Source organism: Peromyscus maniculatus, chromosome 4 (assembly GCF_049852395.1).
Source record: "Peromyscus maniculatus bairdii isolate BWxNUB_F1_BW_parent chromosome 4, HU_Pman_BW_mat_3.1, whole genome shotgun sequence".
In the NCBI taxonomy this organism is placed as follows: domain Eukaryota; kingdom Metazoa; phylum Chordata; class Mammalia; order Rodentia; family Cricetidae; genus Peromyscus; species Peromyscus maniculatus.
In genome coordinates this window covers 62375187-62399154 of record NC_134855.1, presented here as the reverse complement: position 1 = coordinate 62399154, position 23968 = coordinate 62375187, and the positions used below count along the sequence as shown (strand labels likewise).

At 45.6% G+C, this 23968-nt stretch overlaps 2 protein-coding genes across 2 annotated transcripts; both read right to left on the bottom strand.

Annotated features, from left to right (window-relative positions):
- Positions 1 to 261: 261 nt before the first annotated feature.
- Positions 262 to 6386, bottom strand: Prg3 (proteoglycan 3, pro eosinophil major basic protein 2). Its single transcript, XM_006989654.4, has 6 exons — positions 6365 to 6386; positions 5867 to 6001; positions 5093 to 5394; positions 2745 to 2876; positions 1146 to 1257; positions 262 to 554 (listed from the first exon to the last, which is right to left on the bottom strand). The coding sequence occupies exons 2-6, from the start codon at positions 5925 to 5927 to the stop codon at positions 496 to 498; spliced, it is 666 nt and encodes a 221-aa protein (XP_006989716.2). The 5' UTR covers positions 5928 to 6001; positions 6365 to 6386; the 3' UTR covers positions 262 to 495.
- A 6239-nt stretch (positions 6387 to 12625) lies between these two features.
- Prg2 (proteoglycan 2, pro eosinophil major basic protein) lies at positions 12626 to 15857 on the bottom strand. Its single transcript, XM_006989653.4, has 6 exons — positions 15814 to 15857; positions 14947 to 15016; positions 14005 to 14309; positions 13529 to 13660; positions 12975 to 13086; positions 12626 to 12789 (listed from the first exon to the last, which is right to left on the bottom strand). Exons 2-6 carry the CDS (start codon positions 15002 to 15004, stop codon positions 12731 to 12733), a joined length of 666 nt encoding a protein of 221 aa, XP_006989715.2. The 5' UTR covers positions 15005 to 15016; positions 15814 to 15857; the 3' UTR covers positions 12626 to 12730.
- Positions 15858 to 23968: the final 8111 nt, after the last annotated feature.

The following is a 23968-nucleotide window of genomic DNA, read 5'->3' as shown; positions in this document are numbered from 1 at the left end:
CCAGCAGATGGCTCTTCTCTGCTCTCCTCTCACTGGCTAGAAAGGTGGAATGAGAGCCAGTGAAGAAGAGACGGCAGAGAGCATTGCTCAGCTTCCAGGTGACTTGGTACTGCCACCACACAATGCCCCAAGCTCTGTCACTGCTCCCCGCCCGCATCAGGCTGCCTAGTCCCACCATCTTTCACTTCTAGGATTTTCCCAACAAACAGGAGTCTCTGAGAAAGGGCAATGAAGAAACAAGACTCTTTGGGCTTGGTGGCACACGCCTTTAATCCCAGCACTCAGGAGGCAGAGACAGGTAGGTCTCTATGAGTTCGAGACCAGCCTGGTTTGCAGAGCGAGTTCCACAAAGGAAAGAAACAAGACTTAGGTGCAGTGGAAAGCCTGACTTTTTGACCAGGAGAGGCAGGGGACAGAACTGAATGCCAAATTGTGGGACACCAGCAGGAAGGGCTGTGAAGGCAGGAGGTTCGAAGGTAGAGTCCTACCTCCAACTTAGAAGGAGCAGATGAAAGGCAGGCGGCGTTTGCAGGAAGCTCTTCGCCAATGGCCCCCTGCAGCAGAGAACGCAGTGATATAAACTGACTGGGGTCTGCACTGAGCTCCAACCCTCCCTCATCAGGTACCTTTCTATCCCCTTCCATAGTGATCATCTTTGGAGGAAGAGATTTGTGGCAACAATTTGCTATATCGTAGCTGGTAGGTAGCAAGGGTGGCATGCAAATCACAGCCCTCTTGCTCTAGCATGCATTCAGCCACTTTACTAAAGTGCTGCACATCTGCCATGTATGCTGTTCCCCACATGTGCAGCTGGAAGCTAGCATCTTGTCTCAGTTATCACCAATTTCTACATCCACTCCTTCCATTTGCATCTGCTGGTCTTGCTGACCACTTAAGTCATTCAAGTTTGTTAGCCTGGTATCAGAGGAGGTAAAGGGCTCCCACCTACTCCCTCTACAAGGTGTCCCATCATCTGGACTTGCCCTGAGAAGTCTTTACTCCTCAGCCCTCCCCACAGACCAAGTCTGAGTTCTCCATATAGAGTGAGTAGGTTTGAAGAGGTGTGTCCAGGCAGCTCAAAGAAACAGCAACCAAAATTCTACTTTATCAATGCATCTCCTTTGTCCGGAGCCTATCTCTCTCACCTGTGGTGCATAGAGTCACACAGTGTCCTCCCCCACTCCCAGGCTGCCCTGGGGCCCAGTATCCAAAATCCCAGCAGCTCCCATCAGTCCAGCGAAACTTCTTCCAGAAGAACTAGAGAAGAAAGAAAGTGGATCAGAGAACCAAAGAAGGCAGGAAGATCCAAGCCATTGCTGACTCCTCTCACTGCCTGGAAAGAGGCTGAATGCTCTCATCACCCATCTCTCAGGGTTTGCAGGGGATGTGATGGAGAATAACCATTGCTCCCAGACACCATACAGGGCAGATTTCCCCAACCATGCTGATCTTATTAACATGCAGGCTCGGATTCAGGAGTTCAGGCATGGGGCCCATTATTCTGCAGCTCTAACAAGCTACCAGGTGATACTGATGATGATGGCCCATGGACCATCCTCTAGTACTAAGTATAATTCATTCATCCACTGTCTTGGTATTACCACCAGGGATGGAGATCCCTGTTTTGCAGCTGAAGAAAAACCAAGGATCTGAGGGTGCTCCTCAGATAGCAAACAACCGGGATGAGCCCGGAGTCAGTCTCCTGGAATCTGTCTGTCACTTCAGTTTTGTATGATCACTTGTCTCAAAAACCCAGCTCTGAGGACCGGAGAGACAGCTCAGCTGGTAAAGGGCTTGCCTGAGTTCAATCTCTAGCACTTACATTAAATATCCAGGCTGCTGGTTCACACTTGGAATATCAGTGTTAGGTACCAAAGAGAAATGGATTCCTTTGGGGTTCATAGTCAGCCAGTGCAGCTGATAGGATAGCCTAGGTCCCAGTGAGAGACTCTGTCTTGAAAAATAAGCTAGGTGGCTCCTAAGGAATGACACCTGAGATTGGCCTATGGTCTCCACATTCAGGTATACACAGAAAACACACACACACACACACACACACACACACACACACACACACACACACCAAACCTAGGAAAGGGTGAGAGAGAAGTAAGAAGGAACCCTTATATAACATGTACTAATTTTGATCTGAAGTGTCCCCCCAAAGACCATGTGTTAAAGACTGTGTCCCCAACTCGTGATAGAATTGGGAGGTGGTAGAACATTTAAGAGGTAGAGTTTACTAAGAGACACTTAGGTCATCCAGGGCATGCTCTTGAAGAGAATGCTAGGACCCTGAACCCTTTCATTCTTCTTTGCTTCTCTGTCATCAGAAGTAAATAGTCGTCTTCTGCCACACACTCCCATCATAACATCCTGTGTGTCAAATCCAAACCAACACCTTCAAGTGAGTGTAAACTGAAGTCTCTGAACTTACATGCCAAATAAGTCTTTCTTCCTTATAAAGTGATTCTCTCAAGCATTTTGTCACAGTGACAGCTGACTAGCTGGTAACAATTGTCAATTTTCTTAGTGTAAATTTACCATGGCTAATTTTGAGCTATAAGCCTGAAGTAATTGAATATGAAATTAGTGAGAGGTATGGGCAATCAATTCTCCCAAGACAGTACAGGACAACTCCAGCATCCCATTGCCTATCATTTAAAGGACACCTTAACTGTGAGCCAGCAAATGATCCCTCAAGACAATCAAAACTTTCTGTACTGAGTTGGATCTGAACTTACCCAGCCCCTAAGGATGCCTCCAATCCAGATGCGGGACTGGTTGATCTTCCTGGCCAAGCATTGGATTTGGTAGTTGAAACTGTAGCTGTGGATGGACGCAAGATTGCCTCGGTAGCATCTCCTGCAGACACGCTGCAGAGAGAAGAGAGGGGATAGAGAATTCACTCTTATGCCTCAAGATCCTGAATCACCAAGAAAGATCCCTACAACTATTCACAGATTCATTATAAGGAATCCACTTGCTTCTATCAACCCTCTATTTTGCTTCTTTATCAGTGGTCAAAGCATCCTTGCAGGAAATAATAATCCTAATAATAATTATAGTCACCATTTAGAGACTGCTTCACATGGCAATTCAAATGCATAATCTCCTCTGACCTGTACTACAATTAAAAAACAGCAGTACCATACAGTGAGCCCTCCATAGTTGTGGGTTTCTTGGCCACATATTCAATCAACCATACACTGAAAATATCTCTTGTATGTTTGTATGTGGGGCTCTGAGAGTAATGCATGCCTGTGAGGGTGTGGATGCACACCTGCAGAAGCCAGCGCAGAGCATCGGGCTGGGTGTCCTCTATCACTCACTATCTGCCTTACAGCCTGAGACAGGGTCTCTCATTGAGCCAGAAGCTTGTTGCTTGAGATAGGCTGCCTGGCCAGTGAGCTCTCGGGATCTGCCTGTCTCTGCCCTCTAGTGCTAAGGTTACAAGCATGCACTGCAATATCCAGATTTTTCTATTGGGTGCTGGAGATTTGAACTCAAGTCTTCATGCTTTCAAAACAAGCTCACTTTACCCATGAAGCCATCTCCTCAGCCCCTAAAAATGTGTATTTTTAGTTATGTTTACACTGAATGATACTCTTTCCTTTGACATTAGTCCCCAAATGATAGAGTATAAAAACTATTCTCATGAATTGACATTTCAGTATTACAAATAATCTAGAGAATGGTTTAAAGAATACAAGAGGGGGTGATGAGATAGCTCAGTGAGTAGATAAATGAGTTTGATCCCAGGTTACACATGGAGGAAAGAGAAACGTTGTCTTCTGACCTACATGCATATGTCATAGTGTGTGCACCCCCGCATGAACACACAATAAATAATAAGCATAAACATTTAACATACAGGAGAATGTACGAGGATTATATGCAAACACTATGCCATCTATACATAAGCACCTTGAACATAGATATTAGTTTCTACTGGAAGGGTCCTGGGACCAATGTCCCATGGAGACTAAGGGGCAACCATATATCTTCATTTGGAAGAGCCTGATCTCTGAAAGGTGAAGAGAGTCACCCAGAAAAAAAATTAATGGTCAATGAAAGAAGGCAGTATTTAACACAGGGGGTTCTTTTCTTTTCTTGTTAGAGGTAAGATTACTCCTTTAAAATTCATTTCAGTGCAGTTGTCAAATCTTGACATTTCCTAGTTAGCATGTACACACACACACACACACACACACACACACACACACACACACACCCCAGAAGTATTGAGTCAGGTACAGAAGTGTTAGTCTGTCACTTTGAATCTCCCCTTTTATAGGAGTTGTTTTTAATGCTCTATATGGTTTTAATACAATATTTTATTTATTCTGAGATTCTCATACACACATACAATGTGTTTCTAACATATTCATCTCCCCGCTCCCTACTCTAGCTCCTCCTGAATCACATACATATCCTCTTTCCAACCTCATATCCTCTTTTAGTAAACATATGATCCAAAGAGACTAATTAATGCTGTCCATACATGCATGACCATACTCAACCTACCAGTGGCCACACCCCTAAAGGAAATTGACTTTCTCTTAGCAGCCATCAATTGACAATAACTCCTCATCTAAGGATGGTGCTTGTGGACCCCTGCACATCCACGATGGAATGGTGACTGGCTTGATCTTCTGCAGGTCTTGTGCAGGCAACCACAGCTGTTGTGGGCTCATGAATGCAACAGTTCTATCATTTCCAGAAGACGCCACTTCACCCCAATCTTACCCTCAACCTCTGGCTCTTACACCTATTCCACCTCCTCTTCCATGAAACACAAGTATCCCTGTCACCAAAGTGTTTGTACACAAGTCAGTGGTTCTAAAAGTGCAGTCCTCAGACCAAGATGATCTCCGTTCCCTATGACTTTGTTACAGTCCTTAGAGCAATGCACCCCTCAGGCCTCTTGATTCAAAGACTGTGAAGATGGAGCTACAGATCCTATATTTTAATAAGACCTCCAGGCAGTTCTGCAGCTTTGAGAAACACTAGTCTAAATGAATAGAGAACAGAATTTTTAACCCAGTCCTTTTCCCTCCCCTTGACCTTTTCATGTCTTCCTATCACTTACCTGAGCCCTATCAAAAGTCTTGGGAGTCCTAACCAGCACGTAGCGGCAGCTCTTGCACCCAGGAGCTCCCTGCAAATTAGCTGTGTCCTCTTCCCTGGGGCATGCTGAGTCCTTGTCTAAGGCACCTGGGTTGGACTCCTCATCTTCAAAGATGTCTTGATGTTCAGAACCCTCAGCCTCCTCTCCCTCTGTCTGCATTGTCTCTTGGGTCAGAGCCAAATCTCCTTCCTGCTCCCTTGAACCATCTGCATCCTTCCACAGGTCTGGCTGTCTCTTTGGGTCCTCCAGGGTGGGTGTAGCCTCTAGGAAGAAGAGGTAACCTGCCATCACATGAGATGCTCTCTTCCTCCAGCACCTCGGACAGCTCCAACTATCCACTAGAGCTTTCCTGGGTCCTAATCTGAAGACACACACTAGTAAGGAACTCCTCTAGGTTGGGTAAAAAGAGATGTCTTACACCAGACTCATAGAGGGACAACAGCCTGAATGCTGGCTGACACCATAGGTATGTATATTGGTGGGAAGACCTTGTGAGAAAAGCCTGAAATGATCACTGGCCCTTCATCCTATAATATAGATGCTTTGTTTTTGTTTTTGTTTATTTCCCCCTGAAGGAGCCAGTTCTGGGTCTGGGAGATATCTAACCAGAGATTTGTGAGCAACCTGAAAAGAACACACTGTGACCCTGGCCCTGTGATAACAGCAACAATGACCAAAAGGGTGGGAGAGAAGGAAAAGGAGGAAGATGGATGAGAATGAAAGGGAAGGACTTACCCAGATGAAAAGCAGAAACTGTCCCCAACAGGAGAAGAGACAGGGCCAGGGGCTGCTTCATATCTCCTTGATCATGTAGTAGAGGCAATTCTGCCTTCGTCCTCAGAACTGTCCTTCTTGTGTCCAACACAGCTTCTGACACATGACATGATATTCGTTTAATTACCTGATTAAAAGGAAGGTCAGAGAACCTCCTCTTCCTCCTCTCCCTCCTCCTCCTCTGATAGACAGACCCTGAGCTGGAAAGTCTGAAACAGGAGTTAGGGATGGGCAACTAAGCTGCAAAAGTGCCCTCCTAAGATCTTCATGGCTGTTTCCTAGGACCACATTCTACCCAGATTCCAGACCTGCAGCCCCCAGCCAGAGCTGACTTCACTTATGTGGGAAAAGAAGAGGTAAAGACAGTAGTTGCAGTGATCCTAGAAACAGGCTCCCCAGATGTTTGGGTGCTAGTGTCCCCCTGTTTCCTCCCTGACCCTGGCCCAGCACAGCACGCACCTTATGAGAGTCTGTGGTCCCCGCTCTCAGTGGTTGCAGCTACTGCTGCACATTCAAGCCTTATACTGGGTTTTTGGGGAAGTGGAAGGGGCCAGGGTGATTGCTCCAGGCCAGGCTTGGGGATAATGGAACTGATAATAATTTGTTCAGTTTTGTCACCCCAGACCCTGCTCTCTGTTAAGACAGCAGAGCCCTGCCCTCTGGGGCCTGCTGCCCTAAGTCAAAGCCCATGTGCGCCAGTTTATTTAAGAGGTATGTGTAATGCCATGCCTATCAACCAGACATAGTTAGAATTAATGGCCCGAAAGTGTCCAGCCTGAATGATATCCTGTAATTCAGAAGCAACCTTCCAAGGTTCTACGAAGTGATGTGCAAATCCTAGGGAAGCAGCTAGGGACTACGAAGGGAAGGAGGATGAGAGGAGGTGAGCCTGAGCATCCACAAGAGGTGCTTCATAAACAGCACACCCCTGATCCCAGCTTCATCCATCTCCACTGAGACTTTAGGATTTCCCTGCTTCACAGATATAAATAATAGGATTCACAGAAGTAAAGCTCACTGAGCTTTCATGATTCCCTGGCTAGTTTCTATGTCAACCTGACAAAAGCCAGAGTCATCTGAGATAAGGGAACTTCAGCTGACAAATGTTCCCATAAGAGCAGGCTGCAGTCAAGCCTTAGAGCATTTTCTAGATTAATGATTGATGGGGAAGGGCCCAGCCTATTGTGGGTGCTGCCATCTCTGGGCTGATGGTCCTAGGTTCGATAAGAAATCAGGCTGACAGCCTGATCTACAGAGTGAGATCCAGGAAAGGCATCAGAACTACACAGAAAAACCCTGTCTCGAAAAAACAAAACAAAACTAACAAACAAAAATAGATGGGTGGTGGTGGCGGCGCACGTCTTTAATCCCAGCACTCGGGAGGCAGAGGCAGGCAGATCTCTGTGAGTTTGAGGCCAGCCTGGGCTACCAAGTGAGTTCCAGGAAAAGGTGCAAAGCTACACAGAGAAACCCTGTCTTGAAAAAAAAACAAAAAAGAAAAAGAAAAGAAAAGAAAGAAAGCAGGCTGAGCAAGCCAGTAAGCAGCACCATTCCATGGCCTCTGTATCAGCTCCTGCTTCCAGGTTCCTGTCCTGTTTGAATTCCTGCCTGAACTGCTTTTGATGATGAACAGTTGTGTGGAAGTGTGCCCTTTCTTCTCCCATGTTGCTTTTGGTTATGGTGTTCCATCATAGCAATAAAAACCCTAACTAAGACTCATAAGAAGTCAAAGGGCAGGGATTTCTAAGTCCTAAACATTCTCACATTCTTCCTCTCTCTCCCTTCCTCCCTCCCTTTCTTCCTCTGTCCCTCCCTCCCTTCTCCCTCCCTCCATCCTTCCCTGTTCACAGACTAGGCCCTTTCTAGTTCTCATCTTCAATATGTACACTGTTTCTTCTGTACTATGGACTTGCATCAAGTTTCTCAACATTTATCTTCTTAATACATAGACCATGTATTAGTTGTGGGGGCTGCTCTATGCATTATCTAAAGTTTAATAGCACCACTTATCTGTATCCATGAGATATCTGACATCACACATACACCCAGAAGGCAACAATCGAAACCATTTCCACACATTTCATCGCCTGATGTCCTCTGGATTGTTTAGAGACCACCGTCCTGGACTATATCATTTCATCTAACCTCTAGATGTACCTCCAGGGCTGGCAAAGAACTGGGATGAAAACCCTCATGTTAAGTCTTCCGGTCAATCTGTAGATCACCTTGCCCTCCCCACCCTCACTGTCTACCTCCCACCAGCCCTCTGACACTAACAGGGTTAGGACTAGGATCAAGCAATGGAACACTCATCTCAGGCCACAAATTTAAGAAGACACTAAACAAATTCAATATTTTTGTTTTGTTTTGTTTTGTTTTGTTTTGTTTTTCGAGACAGGGTTTTTCTGTGTAGCTTTGCGCCTTTTCCTGGAACTCACTTGCTAGCCCAGGCTGGCCTCGAACTCACAGAGATCCGCCTGCCTCTGCCTCCCGAGTGCTGGGATTAAAGGCATGCGCCACCACCGCCCGGCTAACAAATTCAATATTAAATATAAGTAATATTTTAATGCAAACATTCTTAAAATCAAATTGCATGCAAATATATTCACAATGACTAATTTTACTGAAACAGCCAAGCTCCAGTTCATTCACTGTTGCCCAAAGAGAACACAGTGAGTGTATAGCCCTGGCTTTGCCACATCGTCCTGCCAAGAGTTGTAGATTGTTGGAAGTGAGGTTGATGCAACTGGGAGGTGTTCTGTTGGACAGTGCACACTTGTTACCTATATACTGGCCCACACCTCCAAAGAAGCAGATGCGGGTCACTTAGAGGGCAAGATGGCCTGAATGCCTTGACTTCCTCTCCTCTCCCAAGGGACCTGTAATTGGAGAAGAAACTGAGAGGCCATTTCCTGGCCTGATTTCGAAGTAACGGCCTTGGCCCTTATCTCTCCACCCAACAGACCAGACTGTCTGCTTATCTACCTGACAGTGGGAAGGTTGGTCAGTTCCAGTAACCCCAAAACTTGGTCTATAAGTTTCAAGTTTGAGATTGCTCCAGTGAGAAAAGGAGAAACATAGATGCCCTTCCCTATTGCTCTCCTTCACCCTGGGGCCCATGACAGCGGTGACATTTCATTGGGTGTCTGGGGTGAGTCCCAGGGGTTGCTCTTCTCATGAGCCCGCACTACCATAAGCCTTGCATGCATTATTTCTTTTTACAAATCTCCAAGTGCTTAAAGGAGTTGCCCAAGGTCCCACGGCAAGTCAGAGACCGGGCTAAACCCAGGGTTTTGTGCCTTTTATGCACCCGACCTTGGCCTTCCTCTCTTTGACCTCTGTCTTCTCCAACTCCATTCATTCATTCACATGGATCCTGTTTTCCTTGCACACAAATCCTGGGGAAAAAAAACAGGCCATTCCAAAAGCTTCCGTAACCTTGTCGGTGGTCACAGTGACTCCTCTGTAACTGAAAACCAGAAGTAATGTTTTTGAAGGTTTGTTCCCGACCAGGTACTATGTTTCCACAAGATTTTTTACAACTATTACTTCCATATGTAATCCTAAAAAATTATCCTACAAATTGGGCATTAACCACCTTAACTTCACAAATTTACTGAAAAAACTAATAGAGGTGAATGATTTTTCCAGTTCTCACAGCTCACAAGTCCTTGTTTCCTTCCAAAGGTGTTACCCTGACAATCTAGCCAATGGTACCAATGCTTACAAGTCTTGGTATCACTGTTTTCATTTATGTTCAAATTGGCCTTTCGTTCCAAGGCTCAGTTATACCCTGTTTCATCCAAATGATGAGTTTAATCATGATGAGAAGCTAGCAGCATGATATATAATAAAATCCCAAACTGAGGACAGTGACAAGATCTTCCTCTAAAGAAACCAGCCAGGGCAGAGCTGTCAGAGAATTGCCTGGTGTGTGGAGCCGGGGTGTCCTTGTGAGATGAGGCCCTTTGAGCTTCCCATGGTCCTTGTCAGTGAATAGATGATGCACTGTACTTTCTCAGGAGGCTGAGTGTCCACTCTGTGCTTTGCATGCTGCTGCACTCTGGGCATTCCATTGAAAGGGTTGATGTCTGCTACAGAGAGCTCAGTCAGCATCTTGCCAAAAAAGGAAGAATACTCACACAAGCTATCTCTTGGGACACAAGGCCAGTCTTTTTATTTTATTTATTTCATGGACTTTTTTTTTTTTTTTTTTTTTGGTTTTTTGGTTTTTCGAAACAGGGTTTCTCTATGTAGCTTTGCACCTTTCCTGGATCTCACTCTGTCGACCAGGTTGGCCTCGAACTCACAAAGATCCACCTGCCTCTGCCTCCCGAGTGCTGGGATTAAAGGCATGTGCCACCACCACCTGGACTTTTTTTTTTTTTGAAACAGGATACCATGTAGCCCAAGCTGACCTCAAACTCCCCATGTAGCTGATGATAATCTTGAACTTCTGATCCTGCTGCCTCCACCTCTCAAGTACTAGGATTACAAATGCGTGCCTCTGCTCCTGTGTTATGTGGTGTTGGGGATAGAACCCAGGGCTTCATGCATGCTGGGCAAGCACTCTACCAACCATGCTACATCCCTAGGCCCACTTTACTTAAAAAAAATGGTTTTATGTATGAATAATATAGTCACCTTTCACGTGGGTTTCTAGATATTCATCTTGTCCTAAAACTCCAGTTTACCATTTTACCAAAAGGGTGATTCTCACTGTCAGCGTGGTAAGGAAGGAAATAACAAAGTCAAAGCAGTGTGGAGGAGCTTAGTCTCCTGAGCAAGTACAGTCCACTGCTTAGCATGGTAAAGTATCCTGGAGCTTCCTCCTTGGCATCCTTTAAAGAGACTCCCATGGAGCAGGTACCACAAAACCCACTAAGAGAAGCAAGACAAAAAAAAAAAAAATCTACCTAACTACCTGGAGTTCTGAATGTAGTAGATGCCTAGCAAATGGTGGTGGGGAGCATCTTGTCTTATTCATGCGTTCATTCACTCATTCTTTTATGGCAGCGCTGGAATCCCGACTCAGGACTTCACATGCGCCAGGCAGCTACTCTACCACGGAGTTATGGTCCCAGCCCCTCACCATCTTTATTATTAATCTTAAAACAAGAGCAGCAGTGCCGTCCCACAGCAGAAGATGGCCTCCATGAGTGTTGACAGTTCTGCCTCAGCTATGTCCTCATAGCACCCACCACGGAGCCAAACGCACAGAATTTCCGAAGCTCACCATATATAAAATCAACAGCTGACATGGCACAGTGGTCGCATGGACCAGAATGTGGCTCTGTCTCTTTTTCAGCTTACAGAGTAACTAACCTTGAACAAACAGACCTTCTTCTCACTCAAAAACTCTCAGGTCTTCTTTTGCTTCCCCGGGACCCTGGACCCATATAGAGTTGGAAAATTTCTGGAAGAAAAGGGCTCAGGCCATTGAGCCCTTTTGTCCTGCTTCTCTCCCAGGTAATATTAAAGCCATTCTTCCCCATCTTTAACTGGGCTTCTTTTCCTCCAGATAGGTTGAGTCTTATGCCCCAAGAGAAAGTTAAGAGTGAAGGAAATCAGTCAAAAACTTCCAAGCATGGAAACAATGGCTAAAGGAGCAGGCTTTGGAGCTAAGAAAATCAAATCTCAGCTTTGGGAACATCCAGATGTTCTGTCTTGAGCAAGTCTTTCATCCATGTATGACTTCTCTGAGCCTGCTTCTGCATGGCAGAGATAATGATGATGGATGGCAAAGTGTGATCTATGCAAGGCATTTGCCACAGCGGGTAAGTACTCAATCATTGGTAACAACTAGCACATGTTCGTGAGCTCTCTCTCTCTCTCTCTCTCTCTCTCTCTCTCTCTCTCACACACACACACACACACACACACACACACACACACACACACACACACCCTGTGTCTTAGATTCCCAGACCTCATTGAGAGTCTGACTCATAATAAAGAGTTCATTATTGGGCTCTCTCCAAAGCAGAGCCTGAGACAAGGATCTGAGTCCACATCCTATAGTTAATTCGGGGAAGTACAGAAACATTGCTAGAGGAAGAGAGGATTCATCTGGGGAGAGACAAGCAGCCAATAAAATACATGCTGTAATGCCAGCCTCCTTAATAGAAAACAGAGAAATGGTGCCTGGGAGGGATTATCTTGATCAGGTTCATTGAGGTGTGAAGTCCCACCATTTCCTGGGTGTGGGTCCTGGGTTGTGTCTGGAAGAAGCTAGCTGCACACGGACATTCATCTCTTTGCTGCTTCCTAACTATGGATACAATGTAACCACCTGCCTTGAGTCTCTCTACCAGGACTTCCCTACCATAGTGGACCCCTTGACCTGTGGCCCCAAATAAGCTCTGTCTTCCTGAGTCAGATATTTTGTCACAGCAGCTAATACAGTGGGAAAGAAGAGCCAGTGTAGGTGAGAGTCCACCCAAAACCTTCACATGCCTGGAAGCTGTTGGCGGGGCCCTGACAATACCTGATACACAGATGCTAGTTAATCGGGTCTTCCATGGGCACTTTCGTGCCACCTGCACACATTTCCCTATTGTCAGAAGAAAGCCTTCATAAACCCCACTGTACCGTCATTTCCTGAAGAGTGCTGACTTTATGGCTCCTTCATGAAAGGTGTGGAGCAGAGTGAGATGAGAAAGCAGAAAGCACAAAAGGAGACTGAGCCACGAATGATCACAGGAGAAAAGGAATCTATTTCAGGGAAGCAGTTTTATTGTAGGGGACGAAAGAAGGGGGCATCTGGCAGGAAAGGAGAGGCAGGACCCAGGAGAGGATGAATTAGAACTCCTGGCTGGGACCAGCTCAATACGAACAGATGAAGGGACGTCTCTTGGCACAGACAGATCGACGCCAGTGGCCTCCTGTGAAGGGAGAATAGGAGAATTTCAGCTCTTTGTCTACACTCACGTGACACTAGGAATATTGTAGTTCCCACAGACTCTACACTTCCCTCAGAAAGCTGCTCCCTCAGTGGCCAGCCTCACTTCCTGGCATTCTTCCTTGAGTCTCCCTGGCCTCCCCTTCATTCATCTCCAGCCAGCCTCACCTTGAGTACACAGGGTCACGCATCTGCCACCACCACGGCCAGGCTGGCCAGCAGCCCAAAATGCAAAGTTCCAAGAGCTTCCATCAACCCATCCAAAGCGTTTGCAGCGACCCTAGAGAAGGTAGGAGGCAAAGGGATACAGTGTGGGGGAGGGTAAGGGACAGAGCCAGCACTATTCCTACTAACCCCCAAGGTCCTTGACCACAGGGCCATCGTGGATAAGCTGGCAAGCTGAACTTTTGGCTCACAGCGATCATCACCACCCCATTCTCATCTCTATGGCGTGGTCATTCTTATATCATGAACCAGAAGTGGGGCAGAGGAAAACATACAGGTAAGGCAACAACCCCCGGACCACAAAGGTAAAAAGCTGGGAGGAACTTGGACTCAAGCCTGATTCTAGATCTTTGGTGGCACCTCAGTGTCTTGTCTGAGTGGCCTTCTGTCCCCGGCTCTTCAGGGGACAGTAAAGGGAAATACAGACAAAGCCGTGGCAAAGTTGATACTGGATGGGGTCAAGAGGTGCTCCCACTTAATTCTGGTATCCCTCTTACCCAGCCCGAGATCCTGCCTCCAATCCAGACTTGACCTTGGTTGAGTCCCCTGACAGAGCACTGGATATAAAAGTTAACTCTGAAGCTGTGGATGGAGGCGAGGCTGCCCCGGTAGCAGCGCCGGCAAACCGCCTGCAGAACAAAACAGAAGAGGAAGAAGGGAAGTCCCTCACCCCTCGCCAGGAGTGCCCATGGTCACAGTCATGGTCTCTGTGTCTCCATTCCCTTCCTCCCCGCCCCCACCCTCTGTTCTTACTCCCTGCCCTCTTTCCCCTCCCTCCATAACCATAGCCATTAGAAAGCAGTAGAGCAAAGTCCAGCACATTTCCCCAAGACCTTCTCCCCACCCAACATCTCTGAAACTTCATCCTCTGCTGATGCCCCCACCACCAGCCCACAAAAAGAGCAAGCACTAACGCTGTGGGAAATGGAGACATGTCTCCTGTCTGTCCCTGCTCTCCGCCTCAGCCACTTACTTGAGCGTTGTCAAACTGGTGAGGACTCCTCACCAGGAGGTAGCGACAGGTCTTACATCCGGAGTCGCCCATCAGTCTCACTGTGTCCTCTTCCTTAGGGCACTGAAGGTCCTCATTGGACACATCCTGGCCTGAGACAGCTCCCTCATCCCCAGGAGTATCTTCACTTCCAGAACCTTCCTCTTCCTCCAGCGGTATTAGCCCCTCCCCAGGAGGACACTCTTCTACTTCCGGTCTTGACATCCCCACATCCCTAGGCAAGTTCTCATCTCTCAATGGGCTTTTGAAGTCGGAAGTGTCAGACCCTGGCAAGTAGAAAATTCAAGTGTCTTTCCTTCACACTTTCCCCTAGTCTCCCTAGACCTGTGGGCATCTCCTGCCTCACTCCCTGAACACTAGTGTGCAAAACCCTGCCTGAAAAGAAAGAAACCTACAGCCACATCTCCATGAGGAGACACCCCATGTCACACATGAGGTCAAGAAAGCTAACCACAGTAGCTTAGAGTCCATTCTTTGTGGGTCTGGGTCCTGGACTCGGCAATTACCACTTTTATTTCTTTGTTTGTGAAGTTGGTATACAACCCCAGGTACTTCATGGGGCTGCTCTGGGGACTAAAGGACATAACATGCAGAGGAAAATGCTCAGTAAACTCAAAGTCAAAAGAAGCCATTATTACTGGAAACATCATTTAGAATTATGTAGAAAGAACAAAATTGGAAATGCCGGAACAGAATCAAGGCTACAGGCCTAACGGATGTTCTCAGGGGTCCTGCAGAACCCCTGTGTACTCTAGTGTACAGGGATTCTAAAATTGGGAATGATTGGTGATGGCACTGGTTATGTGAGTCAGACCTCATCTATTCCACACAGGAACGAGAGAGAGAGAGAGAGAGAGAGAGAGAGAGAGAGAGAGAGAGAGAGAGAGAGAACTGACGACTCACTCAGATGAAGAGTAGACGCTCCTCCGACTAGAAGAGCCAGAAGCAGAGGGAATTTCATCTTGGCTTTGTCCTGAAACAGAGAACACAGATGTTTTACACAAACACACATACACACACACTCTACAGCCAGACCATTTTGGACCTATGGGAGGAGGGTGTAGAAAAAGAAGGCAAGAATTTAGGATGAGCCAGAAGAGCTAAGGCTGAGCCCAGTCCATGCGGTTCTAAGGAACTCATCTGTTTTGCTCTGTTCATGACAAGGTTTCATATAGCCTAGGTAGCCTGGAACTCAATATGTAGCCAAGAATGGCATAGAATTCCTGATTATCCTGCTTCTGTTTCCCAAGCGCTGAGATTATAGGCATGTACCATCACCCCTGGTTTATATTTTGTTGGGGATTGAACCCAGGGCTTGGTGCATGCTGGGCAGGTACTCTACCAACTGAGGCCCAGCCCCAGCTCCAGGAAGTCCTTTCTGAACAAAATAAAGCACTCCATAAGGAGCAGCTCTGCCTAGCTTTCTTGTAAGCCAGCAAGTAAAATGAATTATTTATTTATTTCTCCATTCATTTACATTAACAAGCTTGTCCGTGTCTGCAATGTGAGTGAATGGAGAAGCAATGGTTGTTGATCTTGCTGGGAATGCACAGCCCTTAAACCATGTGTTCCTTGCCCCAAGCCACACAGGATTCTCCTTTCCTCGCCGGGACAAGGGGAGTGTGTCTGTGGCTCAGAAGTGATGCTCATCGCACTAGCTCCAGCAGAAGCCAAAAGCCACATGAAGCCCTGCCAGGTGACTAGAGCCCTCAGCCTAGAAGTCAGGGGCCTCCCCAGAGACTGGACATCCCCAGTTGAGAAAAAACTTACAGGTCTTCCTGGGTCGTATCAAGTTTGCAAAGCTGGATCCCTCCTCACCCCATCTCACAGTGACTTTTATAGACACCTTGGAGGAAGTCCCCTGGGCACAGGAGGGTTTGCCTCAGCCAGAGGGAGAGGGTGGGCTGATAAGAGTCCTTTCTTCACTTATTTGATGAGTCTATTCCTTAGCCACCACGTGTGGGGGAAGGGAGCCTTGAGTTCTTGGTCTGAGCTAAGAGTTCCATTTCTGGGCTCCATTTCTGACTCTCCATGGGAGTTTTCCCCAATTCATTATTTTCCCACTTTACCTAAGTCATTGGGGGAAACACTCATTATCTGTTAAAGACTGACTTTTGGCCAATTTCCCTCTTTGTAGCCTGTTGTTTTAGATAGAAAAGCACCTGTACATAGGAAAACTTTCACAAAGTTGTTTATTGGTTGATTGTACCATCAAAACGACTGGGCCATGGATGGTGACTGAAATGGGTCACATCTGTTCTAGAGAATTCTTGTGCCTCTGAGCCTAAGGAGCTGTGTGCCCCATCAGGAAGGGAACAAAGCAAGACAGACAGGAAAACATGTGTCTGTCTGTCTGTCTGTTCACTGCCTCTGTTTCCCCTTTGTTTTTTGCTTTTTGTCTTGCCATGTGGTCCTGACTGGCCTGATACTATATAGCTCGGGCTGTCTTCCAACTTGTGGCAATCCTCCTGTCTCAGCTTCTCTCGTGCTGAAACTGCAGGCATGTGCTACCATCACACCCAGCAAGGAGAAAATATTCAGTGTGAGAACACCACTTTACAAGAAGAAACCTTGGGCAGCTCCTTCCTGTGAGTTTTCATCGAGACCATATTTAGATGTGGAAAGAATTCACACCAGCCTGACGACCTTGGTGGCCTCCATGAGTGAGAAGGGAGGTAACTGTTCCTTCTTTTATTATTCTATATGTCTCCAGGTATTGCAATCTATGTGTGCAAAATCTATATGCTGAAGTGAGACCTTATTAAACATGTTTTTAAAACACATAAGACCGTCTCTGGGAAATTCTGATTGGTTAGTTGCTCTAGAGTAGAAAGCAAACAGCTGCGTTTAACGTGTCCAGGTTATGGGGATGCAAATGGACCTGGAAATCACTGAGCTGAGGAGCTTGGTGAACAAGAAGTATTCTCATGCACCAACTACTCACCCTCAGAATTGGACCCCTTGGTTGGCCAATCTACCACCTTCATAATCATAAAATTTACTGTACAGATTTCAGTACTGTGTGTGGAAATACTGCCTCATTTAATCTTTGTGTGCAGTATATGCATGTACCTATGCACATATGTGTGCACATGTGTGCACATGTGTGCTCCACCTTATTTTTTTTTAATCAAGGTCTCTCACTGAAGCTGGCACTCACTAGTAGGCTAGACCAGCAGGCCAGCAAGCTCTCAGGAACTGATTCCACCTTGCTCTCTCCTGCACAGCTTTGGGGTTACATATGTGTGCTGTTTTGGTTTGGACAGGAGAGGAGAGGAGAGGACAGGACAAGAGAGGACAGGAGAAGACAGGACAGGAGAGGATAGGACAGGAGAGAAGAGAGGACAGGACAGGAGAGGACAGGACAGGAAAAGACAGGAGAGGACAGGAGAGGAGAGGAGAGGACAGAAAAGAAGAGAAGAGAAGAGAAGAGAAGAGAAGAGAAGAGAAGAGAAGAGAAGAGAAGAGGACAGGAGAGAAGAGAGGACAGGACAGGACAGGACAGGAGAAAAACCAGATAGGAGGAGAGAGAAAACGAGGGAAGAGGAAGGGAGGTAGGTAAGAAGGACAGAAGACAAAGAATGGCTTATATGGGGTGAATCTGCCTAATGAAATGAACCCTTAAAAGAAGCTGGGCTCTTCCTGAAGTTACAGATCCCAAGTGTTAGGATATTCAACCCAGAAGACCTATTGCTGGCTTTTAAAGTGGAAGACACCATGGCAAGGAATGTGGGCAGTCTTGAGGGCCTAACTTCTTGCCCCTTCTTGCAGCCAGTAAGGAATCAGGAACCTCAGTGTCATACCCACAAGAAACAGAATCCCGCCACAACCTCATTAGCTCAGAAATGTGGTCGAGCAACGTTTGGATTTCAGCCTTGCGAGTCCCCAAACAGAAACCCAGCCATGCCATGCTCCTATCTCTGATCTACTGAACTGTGCTGATAAATGCATGTGGCCTGACATTGCTAAATGTGTAGCAATGTGTCCTGTGGCAGGGGTGACTAACAACCTCGGGCCCATCTCCCTGTCAGTTGGTGCGCTCGGCAGAGGGAGTGGCAGGGACACATGTCCCAGGAAATGAGCCTGAGGACCTGCTAGAACAGAAGGCAGGGACAGAAGAGCAGGCAATGGACAGCGGGAGAGTCCCTTCAGATCATAAAAAAAAAAACCATAAGGAGCCTCTTATAGAATCAAGTTCGGCCCAGTTGGATTCCCCAGCCTCATAAAAAAGATGGAGTCCAGATCTGATCAACGGCCCGCTGCCTGGACTTGGCCAACACTCTTGTGGGGCAGATAAAAGGTGGCGAAAGGGGCAACACAATCCCAGGGCCAAGTGGCCCAAGAGATAGGGATGAAGCTGTTGCTCTGTGAAATCAGCCCTGACAACAGCTTCCCTGGCACTTCCTCATTCGGATGTCCCAACACTTATTATAGATTAAGATGTCCCACATCCCAGAGCTGGAAGAGCCCGGAGAGACGAGCCAGTCCAGCCTCCAAGTGTCTGCTATCGAAAGACCAAGCAACCTGATTCCTTCCTGCTCCCTTTCCTTCTCAGCTGCAGTCTCACAGGCCCAAGCCACCATGGGTGATGTTTTACAAAACCCATCATCCCCACACTTCGTATTGAAAGTCTCTCTGCTCCCAAGCAAATAACCCGATCTCATTGCTGCCGTGTGCAAGGCTGTCCACTAGCAGGGTCCTGTCCACTGATCCAACTTCACTAGAGTGATAGGTCCTCATCATAGTGATCCCAACTTCTCTGACCTACTCTAGCTCGACTGGTAGCCCCCAGCTAATGGTTGTCTGTTCACACAAGCCTTCTCTAAGAACCGTCTAGACAAGCACACACCCACCCATCATAGCCAGTTACTTTGATCCACATCATTCTTTTTCTTTTTGTATTTTAGTTTCACTTTTGAGACTATAATATAATTACATTTTCCCTTGCCATCTCCTCCCTCCAAATCCTCTCACTGATCTCCTTCAAATTCATGGCCTTTACAAAAACTATTGCGTGCGTGTGTGCATGCATGTGTGCATAGTGTGTGTGTGTGTGTGTGTGTGTGTGTGTGTGTGTGTGTGTGTGTGTGTGTTTTCCTAAATATAACCTGTTCAGTCTGTATAATGTGACTCCTATGTATGTTTTCAGGGCTGCCGCTTGGCCCTGGACAGCTAATTCATGTGCTCTTCCCTGGGGAAGGCCATCTCTCCTGCTCCCCTCTTTTGTCAGTTGCCTGTAGTTCTTTGTGTAGGGCTGAGGCTCTGTGGGTTTTCCCTGTCTGCTTTGGCACGGCCATCAGTATCATCTTTGTTCAGCTCACATACGGGCATTCACATTGATGAGACTTTATGGATGTAGTTTCTGACATTATTAGGAGACAAAAATCTCACAGCAAACTCCCTGATCCTCTGTCTCTTAAAATCTTTCTGCCCAGGCTTCCTCAGTGTTCCCTGAACCTTAGATTCAGTGATATCTCAATCAAAATCCCCACGTCATTCTTCACAGAAATAGAAAAATACAAACAGAACCAAGACAAAACAAAAAAACTACCCTAAGATTCACGTGGAATAACAAAAGACCTTGAAAGCCAGCACAATCCTGAGCAAAAAAAACAGTGCTGGAGGGCTTACAATTTCAGTTCTTAAGCCATAGTATTATTGTTACATATTACAGAGGCATAGTAATAAAACCAATATGGTACTTGCACAGAAACAGACATGTAGGCCAATAGACCAAAACTGAAGACCCAAAATGCATACATGTGACCTCAGCCACCTAATGTTTGACGAAAGAGAAAGGAAAGCTTTTCAACAGACGGTGCTGGGAAACCTGAGGGCCACGTGCAGAAGGATGAAATTGGCCCTGAATCCCCCACCTTACACAAAGTTACCTCTAAATCCATCAAAGACCTGCACAGGAACCATGAAACACTGAAACAGTGAGAACAAAACATTAGGAATTATTCTTTCCCTGTTTGTACCCTTTAAATTCCACCTCTTGCCTTATTGCTTCAACTGATGTTTCTAGCACAATATTGAAAAGGTGTGGGCATAGTGGACATGTTCCTGACTTCAGTGGGATGCTTCAAGCTTTTCTCCATTTAAAATGATGCTGGCTGTGGATTTCTTGTATACACCTTTTATTATGTGGAGGTATGTTCCCTCTAGCCCTACATTCTCTAGTACTTTTATCATGAAGACGTGTTGGATTTTGTCAAAGGCTTTTTCTGCATCTGTTGAGATGATCCTGTGATTTTTGTCTTTAAGTACATTTGTGTGGTTTATTACATTTCTTTTTTTTTAATTAAGAAAATTTTTTCATTCATTTTACACACCAATCAAAGATTCCCCTCACACTTGGCTCAGTCTGGGAGGAAGGGACTGGACCTGCCTGGACTGAGTCTACCAGGTTGATCGCAGTCCTCGGGGGAGGATTTGCCCTGGAGGAGGTGGGAATGGGGGGTAGGCTGGGGGTAAGGGGAGGGTGTGGGAGGGGGGAGAATAGGGGAACCCGTGGCTGATATGTAGAACTGAATGGTATTGTAAAATAAAATAAAATAAAATAAAATAAAATAAAATAAAATAAAATATTCCCCTCTTCCCTCCTCCCGACCCCCCCAGCCTCCCCCTCCCAATCCCCACTCCCACCCACAAGAAGGCAAGGCCTCCCATGGGGAGGCACATCCAGTAGAGGCAAGTCCAAGCCCTTCCCCCTGCCTCAAGACTGCACGAGGTGTCCCATCATGGGTAGTGGGCTCCACAAAGCCCATTCATGCACCAGAGATGGATTCTGATCCTACCACCAGGGGCCTCCCAAGCAGATCAAGCTACACAACTGTCTCACCATGCAGAGGGCCTAGCCCAGTTCCATGCAGGCTCCACAACCATTAATCCAACTTTCATGAGTTCCCTCTAGTTTGGTTTGGCCATCCCTGCATGTTTCCCCATCATGATCCTGATGCACTTGCTCATAGAATCCCTCTTCTCTCTCTTTGATTGGACTCCTGGAGCTCCGTCTAGTGATTGGCTGTGGATCTCTGCATCTGCTTCCATCAGTCATTTGAGAAAAGTTCTGTGATGACAATTGGGGTATTCACCGGTCTGATCTCTGGGGCAAGCCAGTTCAGTTCAGGCACCCTCTCCACTATTGCTAGTAGCCCAGGCTGGGGTCATCCTTGGGGATTCCTGGCAATTTCCCTAGCCCCGGGTTTTTCTCTATCCCCATGATGTCTCTCTCTATCATGGTATCTCTTTCATTGCATTCCCTTTCCCTCCCTGTTCCAGCTCAGCCATCCCATTCCCTTATGTTCTCATCCCCTATCCCCTACCCTCCATTGGCCTCCCATCATCCCCTATTTACTCATGGAGATCTCATCTATTTCCCCTTCATAGGGTGGTCCATGTGTTCCTCTTTGGGTCTCCCTGTTAGTTAGCTTCTCTGGAGTTGTGAGTTGTTGCCTGATTATTCTTTGCTTTATATCTAGTATCCACTTATGAGTGGGTACATACCATGTTTGTCCTTCTGAGTCTGGGTTACCTCACTCAGGATGATATTTTCTAGTTCCATCCATTTGCCTGCAAATTTCATGTCATTGTTTTTCTCTGCTGAGTAGTACTCCATTGTGTATATGTACCACATTTTCTTAATCCATTCTTCAGTTGAGGGGCATATAGGTTGTTTCCAGGTTCTAGCTATTACGAATAATGCTGCTATGAACATAGTTGAGCATGTGTCTTTGTGGTATGATTGAGTATTCTTTGGGTATGTGCCCAAGAGTGGTAGCTGGGTCTTGACCTCAATATAAAACCAGTTACACTGAACCTGATAGAAGAGAAAGTAGGAAATAGTCTTGAACACATTGGCACAGGAGACCACTTCCTAAATATAACACTAGTAGCACAGACACTGAGAACAACAATTAATAAATGGGAACTCCTGAAACTGAGAAGCTTCTGTAAGGCAAAAGACACAGTAAATAAGACAAAACGACAGCCTACAGAATGGGAAAAGATTTTCACCAACCCCACATCTGACAGAGGGCTGGTCTCCAAAATATATAAAGAACTCAAGAAACTAGACATCAAAATAACAAACAATACAATTAAAAAATGGGCTATAGAGCTAAACAGAGAATTCTCAACAGAAGAATCTCAAATGGCCAAAAAACATTTAAGGAATTGCTCAGCATCCTTAATTATCAGGGAGATGAAAATCAAACCAACACTGAGATACCATCTTATACCTGTCAGAATGGCTAAGATCAAAAATACTGAAGACAGCTTATGTTGGGGAGGATGTGGAGCAAGAGGAACACTCCTCCACTGTTGGTGGGAATACAAACTTGTCCAGCCACTTTGGAAATCAGTATGGTGGTTTATCAGAAAATTGGGAATCAATTTACCCCAAGACCCAGTTATTACATTTCTTGATTGTATATGTTGAACCACCCCTGCATTTCAGGGATAAAGCCAACTTGGTCACTGTGTATAATTTTTTTTTATGTATGTCTATATTCTGTTTGAACATATTTTCTTGAGTATTTTTGAGTGTACAATCATCTGGGATACTGACCTGTAGTTTTCTTTTCTTGTGTTGTGTCTTTACCTGATTTGGTTATTAGAGTGATAGTGACTTTGTAGAAAAAGTCTGGGGTGCTCCTTCCTTCCTTCATTCATTCATTCCTTCCTTTCTTTTCTTTTCTTTTTTTTTTAAGATTTATTTATTTATTATGTATGTAGTGTTCTATCTGCACATATCCCTTCAGGCCAGAAGAGGGCACCAGATCTCATTACAGATGGCTGTGAGCCACCACGTGGTTGCTGGGAATTGCACTCAGGACCTTTGGAAGAGCAAGCAGTGCTCTTAACCTGTGAGCCATCTCTCCAGCCCCCCTTTCTTTTTATTAATAAATTAAAGAGATTCTCTGGATATCTGGTAGAATTCTGGTGTGAATCCATTGGGTCTTGAACTTTTTTTTAGCTGAAAGGCTTTTTTTTACTATTTCAATTTTGTCATTTGTTATGGGTCCGTTTAGGTTGTTGGCTTCTGAGTTTAGTTTTAGTGGTTTGGTTGAATCTAGAAATTTATCCATTTCTTTTAGGTTTTCCATCTTATTGGAGTTCAGGTTTTTAAAATATTCCCTTATAATATTCTGTATTTCTTTGGTGTCTGTCATAATATTTCCCTCTTCATTTCTGATTCTGTTCATTTGTGTCCCCTCTTTCTTTCTTCAAGTTAGTTGGGCCAACAGTCTCTTCATCTTGTTTATCCTCTCAAAGATAAACAAAGTTCTTAGATTTGTTGACTCTTTGTATTGTTTTCTTTTTCTGTTTGGTTGGTTTCTGTTCTGATTCTTATTATTATTTCTTTCTGTCTACTGGGTTTAGATTTAGTTTGTTCTTGTTTTTCCAACTATTCCGGTTGCATCACTAAGCCATTTAGTGTGTTCTTTCTGATTTAATGTCGGCACTTAGAGATATAAATTCCCCTCATAGGACCACTTTCATTGTATCCCAGAGGTTTTGTTGTGTTTTCATTTCATTTAGCTCCAGAAAGTTTTTCATTTCTTTCTTGATTTCTTCTCTGACCCATTCATCATGCAATATGAAGTTGTTTAATCTCCATGAGTTTGCTTGCTTGCTGGAGGTTTATTTGCTGTTAATTTTAAGTTGTAGTGCATTGTGGTCAGATAGGACACAAGGAATGATTTCAATCTCCTTCAATTTGTAACTGTTTGTTTTGTGTCCCAGGATGTGGTTTGTTTTAGAAAAGCTTCCATGTGCTGCTAAGTGGAATGTGTATTCTTTGGAGTTTGTGTAGAATATTCTGTTCATATCTGTTAAGTTCATTTGATGTGATCACAATTCATCCTGATACTTCCCTGTTTATTTATTTTTTGTCCAGATGACCTGTCTACTGGAAAGA

What these genes read in the sequence shown, in the direction of transcription:
- Prg3 (XM_006989654.4), bottom strand. Translation starts at nt 5,927, where the DNA reads ATGAAGCAGCCCCTGGCCCTGTCTCTTCTCCTGTTGGGGACAGTTTCT. An exon ending in AGTTTCTGCTTTTCATCTGG is followed by an intron (nt 5,395 to 5,866) that starts GTAAGTCCTTCC and finishes TCTTCTTCCTAG; the next exon opens with AGGCTACACCCACCCTGGAG. An exon ending in AGACTTTTGATAGGGCTCAG is followed by an intron (nt 2,877 to 5,092) that starts GTAAGTGATAGG and finishes TTCTCTCTGCAG; the next exon opens with CGTGTCTGCAGGAGATGCTA.
- Prg2 (XM_006989653.4), bottom strand. Translation starts at nt 15,004, where the DNA reads ATGAAATTCCCTCTGCTTCTGGCTCTTCTAGTCGGAGGAGCGTCTACT. An exon ending in ACCAGTTTGACAACGCTCAA is followed by an intron (nt 13,661 to 14,004) that starts GTAAGTGGCTGA and finishes TTTGTTCTGCAG; the next exon opens with GCGGTTTGCCGGCGCTGCTA. An exon ending in GAGGCAGGATCTCGGGCTGG is followed by an intron (nt 13,087 to 13,528) that starts GTAAGAGGGATA and finishes TACCTTCTCTAG; the next exon opens with GGTCGCTGCAAACGCTTTGG.